This window comes from Medicago truncatula, chromosome 8, assembly GCF_003473485.1.
Source record: "Medicago truncatula cultivar Jemalong A17 chromosome 8, MtrunA17r5.0-ANR, whole genome shotgun sequence".
Taxonomy (NCBI): Eukaryota; Viridiplantae; Streptophyta; class Magnoliopsida; order Fabales; family Fabaceae; genus Medicago; species Medicago truncatula.
In genome coordinates this window covers 5,759,114-5,778,706 of record NC_053049.1, presented here as the reverse complement: position 1 = coordinate 5,778,706, position 19,593 = coordinate 5,759,114, and the positions used below count along the sequence as shown (strand labels likewise).

General features: G+C 32.6%; 3 protein-coding genes across 7 annotated transcripts; all 3 read left to right on the top strand.

Annotated features, from left to right (window-relative positions):
- Positions 1–1,026: 1,026 nt before the first annotated feature.
- On the top strand, positions 1,027–5,734 carry LOC11418908 (putative F-box/FBD/LRR-repeat protein At1g78840). Of its 5 annotated transcripts, none has more exons than XM_024773513.2 (5): positions 1,031–1,182; positions 1,405–1,555; positions 2,050–3,286; positions 3,440–3,619; positions 5,536–5,734. In XM_024773513.2, the coding sequence occupies exons 3-4, from the start codon at positions 2,186–2,188 to the stop codon at positions 3,614–3,616; spliced, it is 1,278 nt and encodes a 425-aa protein (XP_024629281.1). In that variant the 5' UTR covers positions 1,031–1,182; positions 1,405–1,555; positions 2,050–2,185; the 3' UTR covers positions 3,617–3,619; positions 5,536–5,734. The 5 variants fall into 5 exon arrangements, 4 of the variants coding, with proteins under 4 accessions (XP_003627116.1, XP_024629281.1, XP_039685218.1 ...); XM_039829284.1 differs by having other exon boundaries at positions 1,056–1,182; positions 1,523–1,555; XM_003627068.4 differs by lacking the exon at positions 1,405–1,555 and having other exon boundaries at positions 1,027–1,182.
- Positions 5,735–6,854: 1,120 nt separating this feature from the next.
- LOC11421239 (putative hydrolase C777.06c) lies at positions 6,855–13,104 on the top strand. Its single transcript, XM_003627067.4, has 12 exons — positions 6,855–7,094; positions 7,187–7,314; positions 7,625–7,737; positions 8,633–8,674; positions 9,924–9,979; positions 10,114–10,190; positions 11,318–11,437; positions 11,799–11,875; positions 11,978–12,041; positions 12,164–12,214; positions 12,285–12,333; positions 12,743–13,104. Exons 1-12 carry the CDS (start codon positions 6,965–6,967, stop codon positions 12,859–12,861), a joined length of 1,026 nt encoding a protein of 341 aa, XP_003627115.1. The 5' UTR covers positions 6,855–6,964; the 3' UTR covers positions 12,862–13,104.
- A 4,137-nt stretch (positions 13,105–17,241) lies between these two features.
- Positions 17,242–18,723, top strand: LOC11434041 (probable protein phosphatase 2C 33). The gene is made up of 4 exons (XM_003627064.3): positions 17,242–17,469; positions 17,546–17,836; positions 17,936–18,053; positions 18,239–18,723. The coding sequence occupies exons 1-4, from the start codon at positions 17,242–17,244 to the stop codon at positions 18,721–18,723; spliced, it is 1,122 nt and encodes a 373-aa protein (XP_003627112.1).
- The last annotated feature ends 870 nt before the right edge of the window (positions 18,724–19,593 follow it).

Below are 19,593 nucleotides of genomic sequence, written 5' to 3'. Positions count from 1 at the left end.
GGAACTAGACTCTTGATTCCAACTTTATATAACAATGAAAAATTATGAGGTTTGAGAAGAAATGATTTCGAGTGAGATTGATAGAATTAGAGAAGAGTGTTGATGAGAATCCAAAGATATGATTAATTATGAATTGCATACTTGTGATTTACACAAAGTCTTATTTGTACAACAAATTTAACAAACATTTTAACAAACTTGAAAGTTATTTGTAATACAAGTAAAGTCTCTAAAACTCCTTAATTCAAGGTAGCTACCTAACTAACCAGTGGATTAAACCTTCTAATAGCAAGGGTGAGACGTTTTGTTTGTTGTTATTGAATAATACTTTTGGGTGCTATAGATAATTGTTGATTTGTTGGGCGTCAATATAATTAGCATGTTAAGAAAAATATATATGTTAGTAAAACTATTTTTTTCCCTAATAAAAGCCTATATTTTTCTAAATACTCGTTTCATTCAACAGATAATAGTGCCCACATACATATTTACTCTAAGTAGATAATAAAACATATCATATTATCATATGCTAAGTTCGTTATAGACTGGTCAAATTTGACGACCAAATATATTACAAAAATAATTGGATAAGACAAAACAGAACCAAAATTATTATTAAAACAAAAAAGAGAACCAAAACTATGCATAGTTACACATTGAATAATTGATCGAAAACAAAACCAACCGTTCCTCAACTGTGTCAATGACTGAAAAATAAGATTATTCTTTCCCCTTTATTTTAAAACAAAATAAAAATTTTAAAACAAAATAAAAATGTTAACAACCCCAAAGTTTTAAATTTCAGAGATTTATTTATATATATTTTTCCTCTTCAATAAATAATCATATTCTATACATATTAAATACTAAATTTAAATATCTCTCATAGTTAAAGTTTCAAATGTTGATTCGATATGCTATGAGAGTTAACTTAACGCATTCTATTAAAAACAATCCCTCTTTATTTCCAAACTTTTTGTATGTGACTCAGATTATTTGTGTGTAATTGCGAAGACTAACCCGCATTAGGGTGGCAATTTGGTATTATTCATTTTTGCATACTACTCCTCTTTTCTGATTTCCACACACACCTACGAAGTAACTACAAAATACAAACAAAACAAAAAGAAGAACCGTTGTCAACGCGCGTGCATGCCCATTATCATCATCTTCCACAGTCAGGTACCAAATTCTCTTCCTTTTTCAACAACCCATTACTTTTTTTCTTCATTTTTTAAATTTTTTATTTGTTGGGTTGCGACTTTTTCAACCATGGAATAGTAAAGTTATCATCTTTATTGTTCTTTATTATCTTAATTTGATTTTGTTATTAATTTTCTTGATGGGTTTTGGTTCTTTTTCTTGCTTTTCCATTAATTTGTGAGTTAGTTTCTTTTATTTCAGTTTTCTGTGAGATTTCTGTTTGTTTATGAGGATTGAATTGGATTAGAGAAGTTTTCCAGCTATGTGTTCTTTATTACATAAGATGAATTACTGATATAAGTATACCCAATCATTGAAGGAGCTTCAATAGCACCGGCACTTCTGATCAAAGGTGTGTCTGGCCGGTAAAATGGCACGGAATTATGCTATTTTTTAGAATTATTATCGGTGTCCGTGTTTGTGTCAGTTCTTCATAAACTACCAGTTAATTACTTATCTTGATATCTTCCACTTCCTGTTGCTAAGTTTTCTTATGAGAATGTATATCTACTATGGTTCTTTTTATAGGGAATAGTTAGTGTGTTTTAAGTCCTAAATATATGAAATAGTGATCCATTTTTAAGTTTAGTAATTGCTAAGTTCCTTTTATCTACTAATTCTATTTTCATTTTTAATGCAAGTGAATAAATTAATCTTGAATGAGTTTAATACTGTATGTACTATTGGTATTTCTGGAATAAGTTAACACTTCCATTGATCTTAGTGATATCAAATGCTTTTCATTTGTCTTTGTGAATTAGTTGTTTGTTTCTTATATATAGAGTCGGAGGTAGTACTTAAATTTTCTGTTTTTTTTTTTTTTTTTTTTTTTTTTTGTGTTGTTAGATTGTACATGGAGGATTACTGTTGCTGAACCAATCAGCTATTCAATGGATAATTTCTAGTTTGGAGGGTAGTAGTTTGATGGGAATGTGATTGAGAGCTTCAACTCAATCGATTCAGTGAGTGTGGTGAACCTGGAATGCCGAAGACTAGTTTTCAGGAATCTGGTTCTGTTATGAAGAGGTCTAAAAAGACAACTTTGATTTCTCAACATGTGTATAATTGTGTTGCGACAGGACACCAGGACAGGCTAGGTGACATGCCAGATTGCCTTATTCATCATATTTTGTCTTTTATGGAGACAAGAGATGCAATTCGAACTTGTGTTCTATCGAAAAGGTGGAGGTATATTTGGAAATCAATTCCCTGTCTGTACTTCAACAGTAAATCATTCACTCGGTTGGTTGATTTCAAGAAGTTTGTGTTGTGGGTTCTATCTCATCGCGATAATTCTCATGTCAAAGTTCTTATTTACTATCGCTTTGGGGTAGATTATGCGACGGATCAGTATCTTTTGAATAAGGTTATTGAATATGCTGCATTACATGGTGTCGAAGAAATCAGAATTAATCTCCGGGCCAAAACCTCTGGCTGTCCACCAATTGAAATTCCATTGCCTCTTTTTACTTGCCAATCCTTGAAAAGGCTCGAGTTAAAAGATTGCCATCCTACAAATGTTTCTTCTCCTTTTGGTTGCAAATCATTGGACATTTTACACCTCGAGCATTTTTCAATGTTTCCTACTGCGGCCGACTTTTCAAATCCATTTGCAAGTTTATCCGAACTTTTTGGTTTTACAACATTGACAGCTTTGCACCTAAATAGCTTTGCCTTATGTTATACGGGAATGGAGTGTCTGGATCCGTTTGCTAATTGTGTCAATTTGAAGATTTTGCAATTAAGCGAAATGTCCTTTAAGTCAGATTTGAGTCCTAAGGATTTTGTCATATCTGCTCCCCAACTCAGTAACTTGAGTCTAATTTGCAACCGCTTTAGATGTAAGATCGCAGTTACTTCACCACAGCTTCTCAATTTCAGTTACTTGTATTCCACACCTTGTGCCTTCTTTGAGTTTAGTCTTCCTTCTTTGGATGGATTGATCATTGATGTTCATGAATTACACGAACCTTTGGAAAAATCTCATCGAAATAAAAGAGAGGAGACTTTACATGGTTTGATCAATATGTTACGGGGACATCATAAGGCTGAAGCTGTTAAACTATCCTTCTGTACAGTTGCGGTATAGAGAAAAATTTCTGAGTGTGTTTATCTGTTTGTATTTGTAAATGCACACAGTATGTGTGCGTGTGATAGAGTATGTGTTTCTTCTTTGAATTATCAAAAGAAATATAATTAGGATGGACTAATTTTTTTATTTTATATTCAATTTCAGGTTACTTGTGGGGCTGCAGCCTTAGAAAAGCCAGAATGTTTGTCTTATAGTAAATGGAAGTCATTGAACTTTGGAGTGGGATCAACATATAAAATCTTTATCAGCAAACTTGACCATATAACTGCCTACTTCCGCAATTGTTCTCAGCATGTAGACTTTGAGATTGTGAATATTTAAAAGGTATACATAAATCCCATATATCCTTAAATAATTTATTTGTGTCATAGTTGATCACATATCATTCTAAAATAACAAATTGGTCCAATGATTGGTTAAAATTTCTAATTAGTGGATAATACTCAAGTCTATTGACTATTTTGATTTCAATTGTGTACTAAATCTTATATTAATCTGTGTGTATACTTTTTCCTGACATGAGAATTTCGGATGTTACCCAATAGGCTTCAAAGTCAGGTTGAGTTTGAAAACTTTTCAAAAATATGTGTAGGATAGGTTTATTGAGAGTATTGAAGATATTAATTTTATCGAAGTGATTGAATCAATATTAGAAATGATCTTAACTAGTTTTTTAATACCCACAACAAGATGTATAGGTTATACAAAAATGACAAATAAATTATTGAAACAAATAGAGTAGAGATAGTAAATGTGAACCTACGAAGCACGGACACTCCTCCAATTAGGCGTGTCCCGGTGTCGGACACGTGTCGTGTCCGACACCGACACTTGTATTTACACTAAAATATGTGACTTTTTCAAATTATTAGCTGTGTCGGCGTGTCCGTGTCCGTATCCGTGCCCAATTTTGTTACTCGAAAATTCCTTCTGATATAGACGTTTGTAAAATTTATAATGTGCACCTCTTCCTGAAATATTCATCCCATAGCAATGTCTCACCTTATACAAGACTAAAGGATACCTCAATCTTTCCCAACATATAGGGATACCTTATGAAGCACAAACACGGACACCAGACACGGCACTAATTATAATTTGAAGTGAAATATTTGAATTTAACCACATGTGTCGGTGTTGGACACTGACACGTGTTGGACATTAGACACGCCTTCAAATTGAAGTGTTAGTGCAACTTAAGGGATACCTCACCAGATACTTAACTTAGGGTTACCTTACCCTGTAAAAACCAATACAGGAAAAGAATGAATTACTCTTGCTGTGAAAGATAATGCAAATTGATGCCATGAAATAGCTCAATATGTACTAAGAAGGCTGAATCAGAGTTTAGAGTTTTCAAATGTGTTCCTGTGTTTTCATTGTTTGTTCTCAGTTTTAGAAACCCTAGATTAGGTATACATACACACCCAAAACAGCGTGCTTTTTTACATCAGGGAATCTCAATCCCCCAAAATAGTTTAGGAACGAATCAAGTATGGAACCTCTGAAATGTTCCTATTTCACAGTATAATCAGCTAATCAATCATCTTGAACTTGTAAAAAAAATATTCAAGTCTAGAAGCTTAACAATTGACTACCCTAAGGATATAATTGATTATTTGGTTCTTCTGAAATCTGGTAATCAATTTAGAACAGAATAACCAATTATGAGAGTATGGTCATTAATTTCTACTTCAAATGAAAGCTATTTTCAAAATTTAGCATGAAATATTTGATCCTGGAATTAAGTAATTGATTAAATGAGTTGCAAAAACTATTTTAGCAAGTTTTTCATAAACACATTTTAATAGAAGAATGTACTTTTATGAAAAAACTGTTTGGAATTTTTTATAGAAGAGTCTACATTTCAATTTTACTCACATAGAAATTGTATAACTGTGAAAGATATATATATGTTGACCCCCCGAAATACTTGCATAACTGTGCACAAGACTCAAATTTTAAATTACAAGATTAGTGTTTTCTATTTTCTTTGGAGCAGTGGAAGATGATTAGTATTTGGTTTAAGCCTTATCCATTGTTTCTTTAGAGCATCTATTTATGCTCGTATCGAAAGAGTCACCATGATAACATTTTTGGGTTGACATTACTAGTGAAACTATTGATTCTACATTTAACATTTTCTTGGGGGTGTTTGATTATATAAACTTGAACTTTAAGTAATTTTCTGATTCAGTTTTGCCCTATTTGATTTTTTTTTCTTTATGTTTTTGTATTAGATTTTGAAGGATATTTTGAACAGAAGGTTTGGCTTATGCATTGCTGAGGTGAAGGTTAACCAGACATTTGGATCCTTATGAATTACGATGATATAAACAAGGATGTATTCTCCTCATGTGTGAATAATTGTAGTGATAAAACAAGATATAATGAAATAGAAATTTAAATACATTACACAGAATTGTATTTTGACTGTAATTTTGTGGTCATTTCTATGTTTAAAAAGAAATATGAATATAATTTTTATTTTTTTTTGTTCTTTTTCTCTTTCCCTAAATAGCAAACAAAAAAAAAACAAGAAAATAAATTATCTTTTGTCACCAAAATTGAATCATGAGAGAAAAATGGGGCACTGGGTTTCCATTTCGGATGTCATCGGAAGTTGGGTCGGACCATGTTTATTTTTGGGTCATGCTAAAAGAAATCTTTAAGTTGAAAATGACACTTTTTAGGTTGTATATTTAATCTCTCAATCTCCTTTTTACTTTTTTGCCATCTATAATTTATATGTATTTCAAAAATACACATAAAAATTCAAGGATTGTCATATTTGACATCAAACTTTTGATGTCAAAATATCATTGATATTGATAAATTAACTAATATTAAATATGTATCAAATAAGTTAACAAATTGAATTTCAAAATATCATTGATATTGATAAATTAACTAATATTAAATATGTATCAAATAAGTTAACAAATTGAATTTAGAGTACTTCGTAAAATTAGCTTATGAATATGAAATGATAAAAAAAAAAATTAATAATTTTTTAACTAAGACAAAGCATGTAAAGTTGAGAAAAAATGATAAGATATAAAGTTTTTTTTTAAGGGAACAAAAGATATAAGTTATAAGTTACTTGAGACATATTAGAAAATGCTATAAGTTAATAAAAACGACTATAAATTTGTGGAAAACACACCAATAATTAACAAGATTATTTAGTAAAAATGTCATCCATTTTATTAACTTTATTTCATTTTCAATACGTGTGTGTAACAACTTTAAATAACACTTATGTTAAAAAAAGTATTAAACAGTTTCTTTTCTTCTTTTCATACGAACTTATAAACTATAAGCTATATAAACTCTAAATTTGTTATTGCTAAAAATAACTTTATCAAATTGATGGAATTTTATTATATTTAAAAAAATATCTATAATTAATTTCAACTAACACAATGAAATGAACAACAAACAACTTAGCTCGAATAATTAATAAACTCTACCAAATAACTTATTTAAGTCCTTTTAAAAATAAAATAAAAAATAAAAAAAACTTATTTAAGAAAAGTTGAGTTCGATGTCGAAGTTTACTTATATCAAAACTATTTTCCCGGAGAGTTGGGAGGAGAACGAAGATTTTGAAGTGGAGTTGTAATAATTTTGGTGATTTGTGTGTTGTGTGACTGTAAACGCAACACAATGGTGGTTACCTCCTCCATTCGTCTTCTTCCATCATCCCTCACTTCTCTTGTTCATCATCGCTCTCCATATTCACGCCGTTTGTTGCGTCCCTCTTCCATCTCTTTTCCTCTCTCTCCCATCCACTCTCGTAATCTCTCTCTCTCTCTCTCTCTCTCTCTCTAACTACTTCTTCATTCCTTATTATCAATTTTGATTATTTCAATTTGATTTGTGTTGCAGTTTCTTCTAATGGAATTGGTGAGGTGGATTCACATGTTGATCAGTCACAAGTTATATTCATTGGAACTGGAACTAGTGAAGGAATTCCTCGAGTTAGCTGCTTGACTAATCCTTCTACTAAATGTCCGGTACTATTATTATCAACCAACCTTATCATATCATCAAATTCATAATTTTAGTATCCAATAAGAATATATGTACCACTCACGCTTCATATTGATAGAAATATGATAGAACTTTATGTCATCGTTCGATCCATGTAGCCAACCTCACTTAATGGGATGAGGCTTGGTTGTTGTTGTTTATGTGTCTGCATCATCTTTCAAAAAAAAAAATATGTGTCTGCATCATATTTGGTTTTGGATTTATATTGAAATATGTTTGTTAAGAGAATTATTTTTGCCTTTTTTGTTTTTTTGTTTTTTATGATAATTGTAGGTCTGTACAAAAGCTGCAAAACCGGGTGATAAGAATAGGCGACTTAACACAAGCATCCTCGTTCGTCACTCTAACGGCACAGGAACACACAATATTCTTATAGATGCTGGAAAGTATGTTTCAACTTTCAAATTTCCGTGTGTAATATGTACTGCAATTATGCTAGGTTATGAATTAGGATGAACATTTTCTTCCTTTTATTTTGATTTCAATCCAAGTTTGTGATTTCTTGATGTTTTAGGTTTGCCCAAAATTAGAGTTTCTTTTCTTTTTATGGACTCATAAAAACTCTAATGGAATGTTGACAAATTAATAGATAGCAATTGTGGTCTTCCTGCAATATTTTGCTTGTGTAATTCATATTATATGCTGAAGAAACTTGAAGTTGATTCATTTAGAAGTGAAGGATTTTTTTTCACCGTTTCTTATTGCAGTTTATGCATTAGAAAAACTTCCAGCAACTTAATCGAGTGAATGTGTTTTTTTTTTGTTTTTCTTATTTCTCTTGAAGATATTATATAGATGGATTTAAGACTAGGTTACCTGGTCAGGATATGATATATCATAGAAACCTAGAGTAGCGAATAATTCATAGCAGAAAAAGAGAGAAAACCAGGGAAAGTGAGTTCTCTCTGTTCTTGTATTTCAGGAAATGAAAGTTAGATACACATTACAATGAGATTGGTGTTTATGCAAAGAGTGATCTCAAAATCAGTTAGTTTACTGCACAGTTGGTTAGCAGTTAGGACTGTGTGCTGAAACAGCACCAGTCCGCTTACAAAATAAAGCTCGCTTAGTCTATCTTGACTATAACTCTATAATATATAGCGCGTTAGAAAATAGACATGTACACAGTATGGATATATTGAAGTTTTTCAAACTGAGAAATTTAATTCAAGGCCAGTTTCGAGGAAAACACAAATATGATTTTCCCTCACGTGTTTGCTTCATTTGGGTGTTTGCTTCATTTGGGTGCTGACTGCTGATAACAAATTTTCATTGTTGCAGATTTTTCTATCACAGTGCTCTCCAGTGGTTCCCCAAATTTGGGTTAGTTTACCTGTTCAATTGTTTTTTCTGTTTTTGATATTGTTATTTGAGATAGCTTCTCCTAATTTCCATATTGCTTTTAGAAAAAGTACTCTCAGGGGCGGTTCCCTTCAATAGGATGGGGTAGCCCTTGCTACCCCAAAAAAAAATTATTCTTTAATTGATTAGTATCTATTTGTATCTAGCTACCCCAAATAATAAATATTGAGCTACCCCAAATAAATTTGGTTGTCGAAAATGAAAAAATTACTACATCATTGATAGATTAATTTGTATTGGGTTGATACTTTTAGTCTCAATAACAACTATAGAGAAAAAAAATTCAACAACATAAGTTAGAAACAAATGAAATGGATAATAAGTTCTTACAAATAACCTATTGTTAACATTGAAAAGACATTAACAATCTTTTTATTTAACAATCAATTATGAATAAAATCGGCTTCTTAAAACATGTTTTGCCCAACTTTTTTTAACATTTGTTGTCAATTTTTATTTCATTTGTTGTTGCTTGAATTTACATTTCATATAAATAAGAATTATTGTGATTTTTACAAATTGGTTATGTTTTGGATTAAATTTGTTTTTTGTATCAAACCAATTTGATACTTTTATTCTTATATAAATTAATGCAAGACTAAAAACACTTCTTTTTCTTTTTTTGTTGGCAAAATTTTAAGATGAGATAGAAATTGAATAATTTTTTTTAAGGACTAAACCCATAAATTTTAATTTATGGAACTAAAACTATATTTTATCCTTAAATTTTATATACAGGTTTTAAAAATATTTTATTTTTGTTTATATTTGGCCCCCGCATAGAATTTTCTCTAGCTTCGCCGCTGAGTACTCTACAATTTTAATTAAAGGTTAGGAACTGCATGTAGAATGGAACAATTGAGCAGGACAATGCGATATATATGTACCATTAGAACGGTTCATAACAAGTTGTAGTGGGATCAGGGTGTTGTCCATAGTGTATGAGTTAAGCCTGCGGCTTTGTGCAAGTATTATAATTGGGATTATCAAATATGTGGAATGCATTTTGATACTTATCAACTTAAGAGACAAAAATCTCAAGAGTTGTGCATCAGTGGCATTTCTTGTGGTTTTAAATACTATATTTCTTGAATATCTCTTGATGAGCCTAGAGTTTATGATGTAGATGGCATTCTTGCTGGTTTTCTTGTTGTATTTTTGTACTTTTCTTTTTTTTAATTATCTCTTTAACTAGTTGTATTTCTGTCAGGATAAGAACACTTGATGCAGTTATTATTACTCATTCTCATGCTGATGCAATTGGAGGTCTCTGATGTTAATACTTTCTAATGCTCTTTGGATAATTCATCGCAATATGAAAAATACAATTCTTGACTGAAGTAACTAATAAGAAATCTAACTAAACATATAGACTAAGCCTGCTTCTCTCTTCTCTCCAGGTCTTGATGATCTTAGAGACTGGACTAACAATGTTCAGCCCTCCATTCCAATTTATGTAGCCAAGCGTGACTTTGAGGTCCTCTCCCCTGTTCTTTCCTTCAGAAATTAAAGCTTTCAATTTTACTTTCTTTCTCTGCTTGTTGTCTATATATATGTCTAGGAGACTAGGACACATTGCTATTATTAAGATCAAATGTGGAAACTGTAAGGGACTCCCACATATCACCATATTAAAAAATCAATGCTTTTGATCAGAATTTGCGATACTATTCAAAATTTTTGTTGCATTTATGTCAACATGATTAAATGGTGTTTATGCCTTCACTGGGATTACCCGAGGAATGTGCAGAGCTGATATTATTGAAGTATGTATTTATATATGCTACTTGACAGTTAACACCAGTTAATATCTGCATTTGCCTCAATATTTAAAAGATGTATATGATGATTTGTAGTTAAAAATTGAGAAGGATCAAGTCTTTCTCTTCTGATATAATATGAAGACAGAGAGTTGTTTATTAGAAACTCCTGTATAGTATCTTATCCAAATGTTCTATATTATAATTATAATTTGTGTGATGGAACAAATTTTTCACTATGATAGCTTTTGAAATTCAGGGAGGGATTCTGTCCATCTTGCATTATAGTTATGCTTGTCTCTTAATATTTTACTATACATTTAAGATCATTTTCAGGATTTAGATTGGTACTGTAGAAAAATGAAGAAGTGTTTTCAGGGATATATTTTCCTTCTCAAATATTATAACTTTCAGGGTAAAGTATAATAAGCTTGATTTTGTTAGGAGACCCTTATTGAGTAGATAAAGTGTGATATTAAGCAATGAGGCTTTTCCACTTAATGGACCAATCTTTTGGATTTGTCTCTTCTCATGGGCTTAAATCCTAACAATTGGTGAACTTTTTCCTATAGTAGACGTTTACAACCCTTTCAGTAGGGTTGGTGACATCCCGCCTAACAGATTTCTTGACGTTTAATTGTTGCATGTTTTTTATATTTACTTTCCCTTGTCCTATGGATATGGATTTCCTGTTAATAGCACCTGCAGCTTTACCCTGGAAGTATAAAATGATTTAAAGCTTGTGAAGATCACCTGACTGATGAACCATTTGTTATTTCAGTGCACAATTGCTGATATATGTTTTTCTTGAATTCGCTCAAGTGTTCATTACTGAAATGTGCAGGTGATGAAGAAGACCCATTATTATTTAGTTGATACAAGTGTAATCATACCTGGTGCTGCAGTCTCAGCGTTGCAATTCAATAGCATATCTGAAGAACCGTTTTTCGTACACGGATTGAAGGTTGGTATTATTAACAATTATAATAGAATGAAGTGATCGAGGGTGTTTTGCTACTTTTTTCTGTTCACTCAATTTTATTTTCTCATTTATTGCGCAATCAATTGATTTATTTAAAGGATTTGAATTGTTAGTGCAAAACTACCAACTACTTTACACTATTTTGCTACATCGGTCCACTTTTATAACTGCATTTTAAAATTAATGCTATGACCTGAAAAAATGAAGGACTCCCATTGGAAATCTGTGTAAAACTAATTTACACTGATATTCTCTACCTATTAAACTCGTAATTTCTGACCATGAAATGCTTGTGCATGGGGCTTGGCTCTAATTTCTTGTTCTTTTTATGATTGTAATTCAGTTTACTCCACTACCAGTATGGCATGGCCAAGGTTATCGGTCCCTTGGTTTCCGTTTTGGTAATATATGTTACATAAGGTGATGTTTCTCATTAAGTGGAATTTTTTTTGCTTGTATGATAATTCAGTCCAGATTTTTTGTCAATACATACGTGAGTTGATCTTGGATCTAATTTTGCAGTGATGTCAGTGAAATTCCTGAAGAAACTTATCCACTTTTGAAGGACTGTGAACTTCTAATCATGGTGACTCAGCCCCTCCTCCTATCTTCTCTATCTTGCCATAAACTAACCTCATTTTCACATTAAAAAACTAGAATTTTGGCATAGTATTTCTCTTTGGCTCATAATGTGTCTACGTTCGACAGGATGCTTTGAGGCCGGACCGCTCTTCAGCTACACATTTTGGACTTCCAAGGGTAATCCCTTTCACATTTGTTGATTTTTTTTCTTCTTGGAGAATAAGTTTATTCTGATCTTCCTTTTCAGGCCTTAGAGGAAGTGCGAAAAATTCAACCCAAAAGGACACTTTTTACTGGTATGTTCAGCTTCAACTTCCATGTTAGCATAATTTTCCATGCCTTAATTTTCTTGATGCAACAGTCTACTTAAGTTCATTGATCAAATATATTTAGGCATCATGATAGAATATCTCCTTAAGTTCATAGGTAGTAACTAAAAAATAATTGGAGCAGCAGTTACTATTACATACACATGTGGTAATGATTCTGGTCGTGGTGCAATCTTTGATATTGTGAAGAATTGCGATCAAATGCACCCAATGCTGCCTCAATTGCAGGCACGTTGCGGTTTCACTTGCATGAAAACAATTATACTGCAGCCACTTGCAGTTCCGAACCTTTATTTAAAACCATAATTACATATTTCATCAATGAAAATGTTTCAAAAAAAGTAATTTTCGATGTCTCTTTGTTGGCAATTCAAAGGTATGATGCATCTGATGGATCATGAAGAAGTGAATGACTACCTTACAAAATTATTGGAGTCTGAGGGCCTTGATGCGCAACTGAGCTATGATGGGCTTTGTATAGCAGTCAGACTCTAACTACAGTTTCACTCATAAAAGGACAATTATTATTATTTTTCTCTGAAAGAGAAGTTTTTGCTTATTAAATAAACATTGAAATGAATGTCATTACCAGGTTTTTTATGGTATGTACATTTTGCAGGCTCCTGCAGCTATTCTGCCTTTTTCCCTATCACCATTCTTTATTTATTCTCTACCTCTCTTAACACTATGATACTATACATATGTTAGAGGAATTTATCATGTGATAACTTTGCTTTATTTTATAGTTTCATTTCCCTAATAGAATGGTAAGTCCCTAAATGTGATCTATCAGCATGTTTTTTATTTTAGTTTGTTATTTGTTTGGTGATTTGTCATTTGTGATTGGTAAGGATCTAAAGTATTTCAATTGATCACTTTGTAACTGCCTCAGCTATATAACTAGCCCAATTTCTTGAATTAAGGTAACTCGTATTTCCCAAACTTATCTTCTTTTCTATGAAAACTCTAGCATTTCAACATTTATTCTTCAACACCGGAGCTCATTCAATCATTGAGTTCCTTGTATTTAAGTAGGTAATTTCTAGGTTAATCCCTAAAAATCCATTTTCCGTCCAAACATATGATTAGAGATTTATTTTCTTCAATGAAAGATTTAACAGAATGATTTTTATAGTGAGGTGGTACTATTGGGATAGCCAATAATAATGTGAAATTCAATTAAATCCATATTTAAATGAAGACCATGTTTTAGAAAGTTTTGTGGTAAGACCAAACTGGGTGAGATTATAAATGACAACATTAGAGAGTTGGGGTAATATTTATAGAACAAATGGTGTAAAGTAGACTTGGGTGGTTTTTGCATGTAGAGAAAAGACTTGTAGATTTTATAGTAAGGAGAGTATCATACGGAGAGTAGTCAAATTGCTAGGTGCAGATGGAGGTCTGGAAAAACTATAAGAAAAAATATTATAAAAGGTCTAAAGATTAATGAGTTGGCTAAAAATATGATATATTAATATGATAGAACATTGTGGTGTTGGTTGATCAGTGTAGTTGCCCACACTTAATGCTCAAGTTTACCTTTACCTTTACCTTCAAGTCCTTAATGCTGCCAATTAACAATATTAATAAGGTGCCACAATGAAGTTTTAAGTTTAGGATTTATAAGGTATGAATATGTTTATAACACGAGTGGAATATGATGGGGAAGATTTACACGACATCCACCTAGACATGGCAACGGGGCAGATCGGGGGCGGGTTTAAGCATCCCCGCCCCCGCATCCATGCACCCACCCCCGCCTCCACCCCATCCACGAAAATTCTATTTTTTATAAAATATTTAAAAAATGCATATCTTTTCATTTTTTCATAACAACAAAAAACAATAATTATATTTTTTTTTTGAACAATCAAAAATGGAAATAATATTAACAAACCACAGACACCTCCAAGTACAAGATGTACCAAGGAGGCCCCAAGCATTTACAAATATACAAAGTCAAACAAAAATTAGCCAAGTCCCAAACAAGCCAAAGGACTTGACCACCACTAGGGGTGTTCGCAGTGCGGTTTGGTTCGATTTCAAGCATAATAATCATCCAAACCGCGAGAGAAAAAAGCATGCGGTTTGGTTTGGTTCGGTTGATTTTTAAAAAGTCATCCAAACCAAACCAAACCAAACCAATGCGGTTTGGATTGGTTCAGTTGATGCGGTTAATCGCGAGATAAATAAAAAAATTACATTAACTCTAATACTGCCAACTAGTACCAAGCAATTTTAATTATTCAAAAAAAGAACTTGAAGTTCCAAAATAGCATTACAATACCAATAAAAGTTATTTATCTAAAATTAACATTACAGTACCAAAATAATATTTAAGAACCAAAAAAGAACAACTTGAAGTTCCAAAGTAACACATTATCATGACTCCAAAATAATAACAACTTGATAGTCATATCTAAAGTTAAAAAACAAAAATCATAAACATTGCCTCAATATAAATCATGATTTAGTGAATAAAAATCATGATTCTAAATTCGGCAAACTATCAATATAAATATTGCCTCTTTGCATAAATGTAAAATCTTTCTTGCAAGGATGATCACGAATCTATAGAAAATTCTAGACTAAGAAATGAATAACAATCATTCATATAATAAACAGCTGTATGTAGAAAATTCTAAACTCCAAAATGAATGGCACTCATAAATGGCAGTAAAAAATGAATATTGTGTAGTTTCTGCTGGATAGTGTTGGGCTTGGGTTTGGGTTCACTTTGGTATTGGGCTAGTACAGTACTTACTTAGTGTTTAATAACATTGAGTATTTTTGCGGTTTGGTTTGGTTTGGTTGCTGAGATGCAAACCGCAAACCGAACCGAACCGCGCGGTTCAGTCTAAAAGTCATCTGAACTCATCCGAACCAAGTGCGGTTTCGGTTTGGGTTAGTTCGGTTTGCGGTTTTTCTATTGGGTTGGTTCGGTTTTGAACACCCCTAACCACCACAAATGGAAACTAAAAACAAAAACAACATTATTAGCTTTTAGCCACCAAAGAAATAAATAAAAACCGCACCTTAAACCACAAAGTGCCATAAAAACCACAAGAAATAAATAAATGCTGAGAAGTCTCGATTTGGCCGCAACCTAACAAACAACTCGCATCCGAATCTAAGAGGATACCGCGATGCATCAGGTTTTGACCTTGTAGGCAACCTATTTTTTACCAACCTCCAAGCAAAAATTGAGACCTTAAGTGGAACATGTTTATGCCAAACTAGAGCATCTGCACCTTCCACCTGAGGAATGTCCTGCATAAGGATCCAGATGCCATCTCAAAGTGTCTTTCACATTACACTACAAAGAAATATTACCAAGTAAAATAATACACTCCCCTAGCATCTCCTCCTAGAGTAATAATATATTAATAATTATAATAAATATGTTTCTAGAGAGTAATAATATATTAAAATAGGTTGGTACTTATGGAAATAAGATATAAATTTAATAAAGTAAATTTCGAAAAGTTGGTGCGGGACGGGGCGGGTGCGAGGCGGGTGTAAGCATCCCCCGGCCCCGGTCCCGTACTACAAATTTAAATTTCCCCCATACCCGCATTCGGTTAAATCGGCTTTTCCCCGTTAAATTCGAGACGGGGGCGGATTTTATTGCCATGTCTACATCCACCTTTTAGTCAAGACTCACTTCACAAATTAAGAGATGAGTTATCACCTATCCTCCATCTTGACCCTACAATAATCACAGTTCAAGCATTGCAAATACTTCGCCATAAAAAAATTAGGATTATACCCAATATACGCATGAAGAAAATCGCCTTTAGGGTTATATTAGTTTAACACCTTGTATTGTGATTTTCACCGTCCAATTAACATTTTCCGATTTGATTTTGTGGTTGATTCTAATACAACAGGCTTGATGTTGCGGAATTCAGTGATCAAGCGAGACCATTTATATTTATTTTGAAATACCCCATTGTATCAATACGTTTCTTGTTAATGATAAGCTATAAGCATGACATGGGGTTTCATACTTTCATCACTTCATGGTATATTTCTTGTAACTAGAATTTGTTAAATTTTAGTCCGATGCTCTTTTCAAGTAAGTTTAAAGTTGTATGATATATCTTATATGAATAAAAAAATTATATTCACAAAAAAATTTCATTTTATCAACTTAATTTTCGCAAGTTTGGGATAAGATTATCACATTTAGCTTACAAATTAAATATGTGTGATACTCTTTTTTTTTTTTTTTTTAAGAAACTAAATTAGCCCACCTAAATTAACCCAGGAGAGATCGAACTTGAGACGTCGAGACGGAGCACACTCCTAGATCCCAAGCTAATACCACCAGGTCAACCCAAGTGGGTTTATGTGTGATACTCTTTAATTAACAGAAATAAGTTATTGATTAAAAGTGTATGTATCATAGATCATGAATGCTTATCATATATTAGAAAGATAATTGGATTTGGCGTAATTATAGGTAAGTAGGTGTGAATGTGAGAGATAAGAAGGTGAATTGGAATGGATTATCTATCTACCTATCAATTAACCATTGGTTGTAAACAAAAACAACTGAAAGTTTTTGACGAATTCCTTTCTCTATCTCTTTGTTTGGTGTGTGATGTAGTGTATGTGAAGTGCCACTTGTGCAATCACATATGCTTAACTTCTTATCAAATTAAAAATATATCCATATCATATATTCAGTTGAATTTTTTTGCTATTTTTGATAGACGGTTATTGTTGTTACTATTTCTGGAAAATATTATACCTTATCATTATCCGTATGAAAATCTTTAAAAAAAATCATTATCCATATGAAAAAATGTCATTGATTTGAATTGAGTTGTGTGTGTTATTGTTGTGTTCATTGTCGTGTCGGGATCGATGGGATTGTGCATCTCAGGAGCTTCTTTAGCTCCTTCTACTGATACAAATTATTATTATGAATCTCCTTCATTTTCATCCTATACACATAAACGTGATTCGGGCGTGGAAATGGGGTTGCATAGAGTTCCTGGAAGAATATTCTTGAATGGTTCATCTCATGTTGCTTCCTTGTGTTGCAAGCAAGGCAGAAAAGGCATCAACCAGGATGCAATGCTTCTTTGGGAGGTATTATTTCTCTTCATTCTTCAATCTTTGATGTGATATATCATTCAATCAAATAATAAATGTATAAATTTTTCAGAACTTTGGTTCCATGGAGGATGTCGTATTTTGTGGTGTATTTGATGGGCATGGACCTTTTGGACATGTGGTCGCCAAGAAAGTCAGAAATTCTTTCCCTTTAAAGCTAATGGAAGAATGGAATTCGTGTCTTCGTGATGATTATAATAATAATAATTATAATAATAACCATTTCGAGATATTGAGAGAATCATTTTTGAAAGCGTCTAAGTTTATGGACAACGAACTCAAATTGCAATATTTCATGGAATCTTATGGCAGTGGGACTACCGCTGTTACCTTGCTCAAGAAGGCATGTACGCTATTTCATTTCTTTTCATCTTATTTCGTTAAAAGAATGAGAGAAAAAAATACTTATGTGCGCATTCCTCACTCATTCTTCTTGTTTCAGGGCGACAAACTAGTTACTGCAAATGTTGGAGACTCGAGAGCTGTTTTAGGTACCCTAGATCCAAATGGTTCTCTTATTGCTCTTCAGTTGACAACAGACCTCAAGCCAAATCTTCCAAGTATTATATAATTTCTTTGTTGCATACATAGTACTACATTCGGGTTCTATATATAAGAAAAAGTTGCGTCAACAAAAATTAATGTATTTGATTTAAATTTTTGTAACACAATGTTTTCTTATATATATGATCAGAGGCAGGGAGTTTAATCTTATTCATGATTATTGTGCTTGTGCGTTAATTAGGAGAAGCAACGAGGATAAGGATTTGTAAAGGAAGGGTGTTTGCCCTAGACAACGATTCAGCAGTTCCTCGACTTTGGCTTCCCAATGCTGATTCACCTGGCCTAGCTATGTCACGAGCTTTTGGCGACTTTGTCCTCAAGGACTCAGGACTCATATCTGTTCCTGAAGTCTCCTATCACCGCATCACCGACCATGATCAGTTTGTTGTTTTAGCCACAGATGGGGTTTGGGATGTTTTATCCAACAATCAAGTTGTGAACATTGTGGCATCTGCTCCACGATCTTCGGCTGCTAAACTAGTTGTTGAGGCAGCTGTTCAAGCATGGAAGACTAAGATTCCATCTAAACCTGATGATTGCTCTGCAGTTTGCCTATTCTTTCATTCAAACACCAATACCAATACTCCTAACACTAAGACTGGTATAGGTACATGGGAGAAGAGGGCAAAAGAATCACCATACAAAACAAAACAAAAGCACCTATAGCATATGCTATCCCTTAATGATCTCAACCCTCTCTCTTTTTTGTTAAGAAGGTTGGGAGTTTTAGTTTGTTGGTTTCTCTGTCAATATTTGAGAGATCATGTAACGGACTTTGTGTGTATATTTGATAGATCATATAGACTTTTTAAACCAGGTCTCTTTTTTATATCTTATTTGGTTTATCAACATATTTCCTTTTCTATAGCTGCATTAATTCAACATAGACTATGGGGTTCAACAAGCATTATAAGCAATGATATTCCTTAATATCCCTACTGTCTTGTTGATTAATCTAGTGTGTGTGTATGTATATACAATTCAGTATTGTTCTGATATACCTTAAAGTCTCATGATGCTTGAGAATTGAGGTTAATAATAGTTTATAAACAACACCTACATTTTTCAATCCGACGGGACATTTTTTTATAAAATACAAAACCGTGAAGAGCTTACACTAAAAACGGATGATATTTTAAAAGGTCGTGTGATGTGTGTACTCGTGGTTGAAACGAAACATTGTCGCCATTTGTAGGAGTCGGATCCATGAACTCTCCTTTGGCGGCTTAGCCTTGACTAAGAACGGAACAAGTATGCCCAAAATCGAGTAAAAAACAATAAAGGCACGAAAACAATAATTTACATAATTCTTGTAAGTAGTAAGGAGAAAGTCTTGCATGATCACAAGCTTTTGTGCACACCACTTAGACGCATACATATAAAAATGCATTTTATTTCATTATTTAAAAAATTATTATTATTTAATTATTTTCTCCATCTACCTTTTTCAATTGTGTATATGTGTCTAAACTTAGTGTCAACATTTGTGTCCAAGTAAGTAAGTATTTTCCACATTGACAACTATGGGTTTCTTCT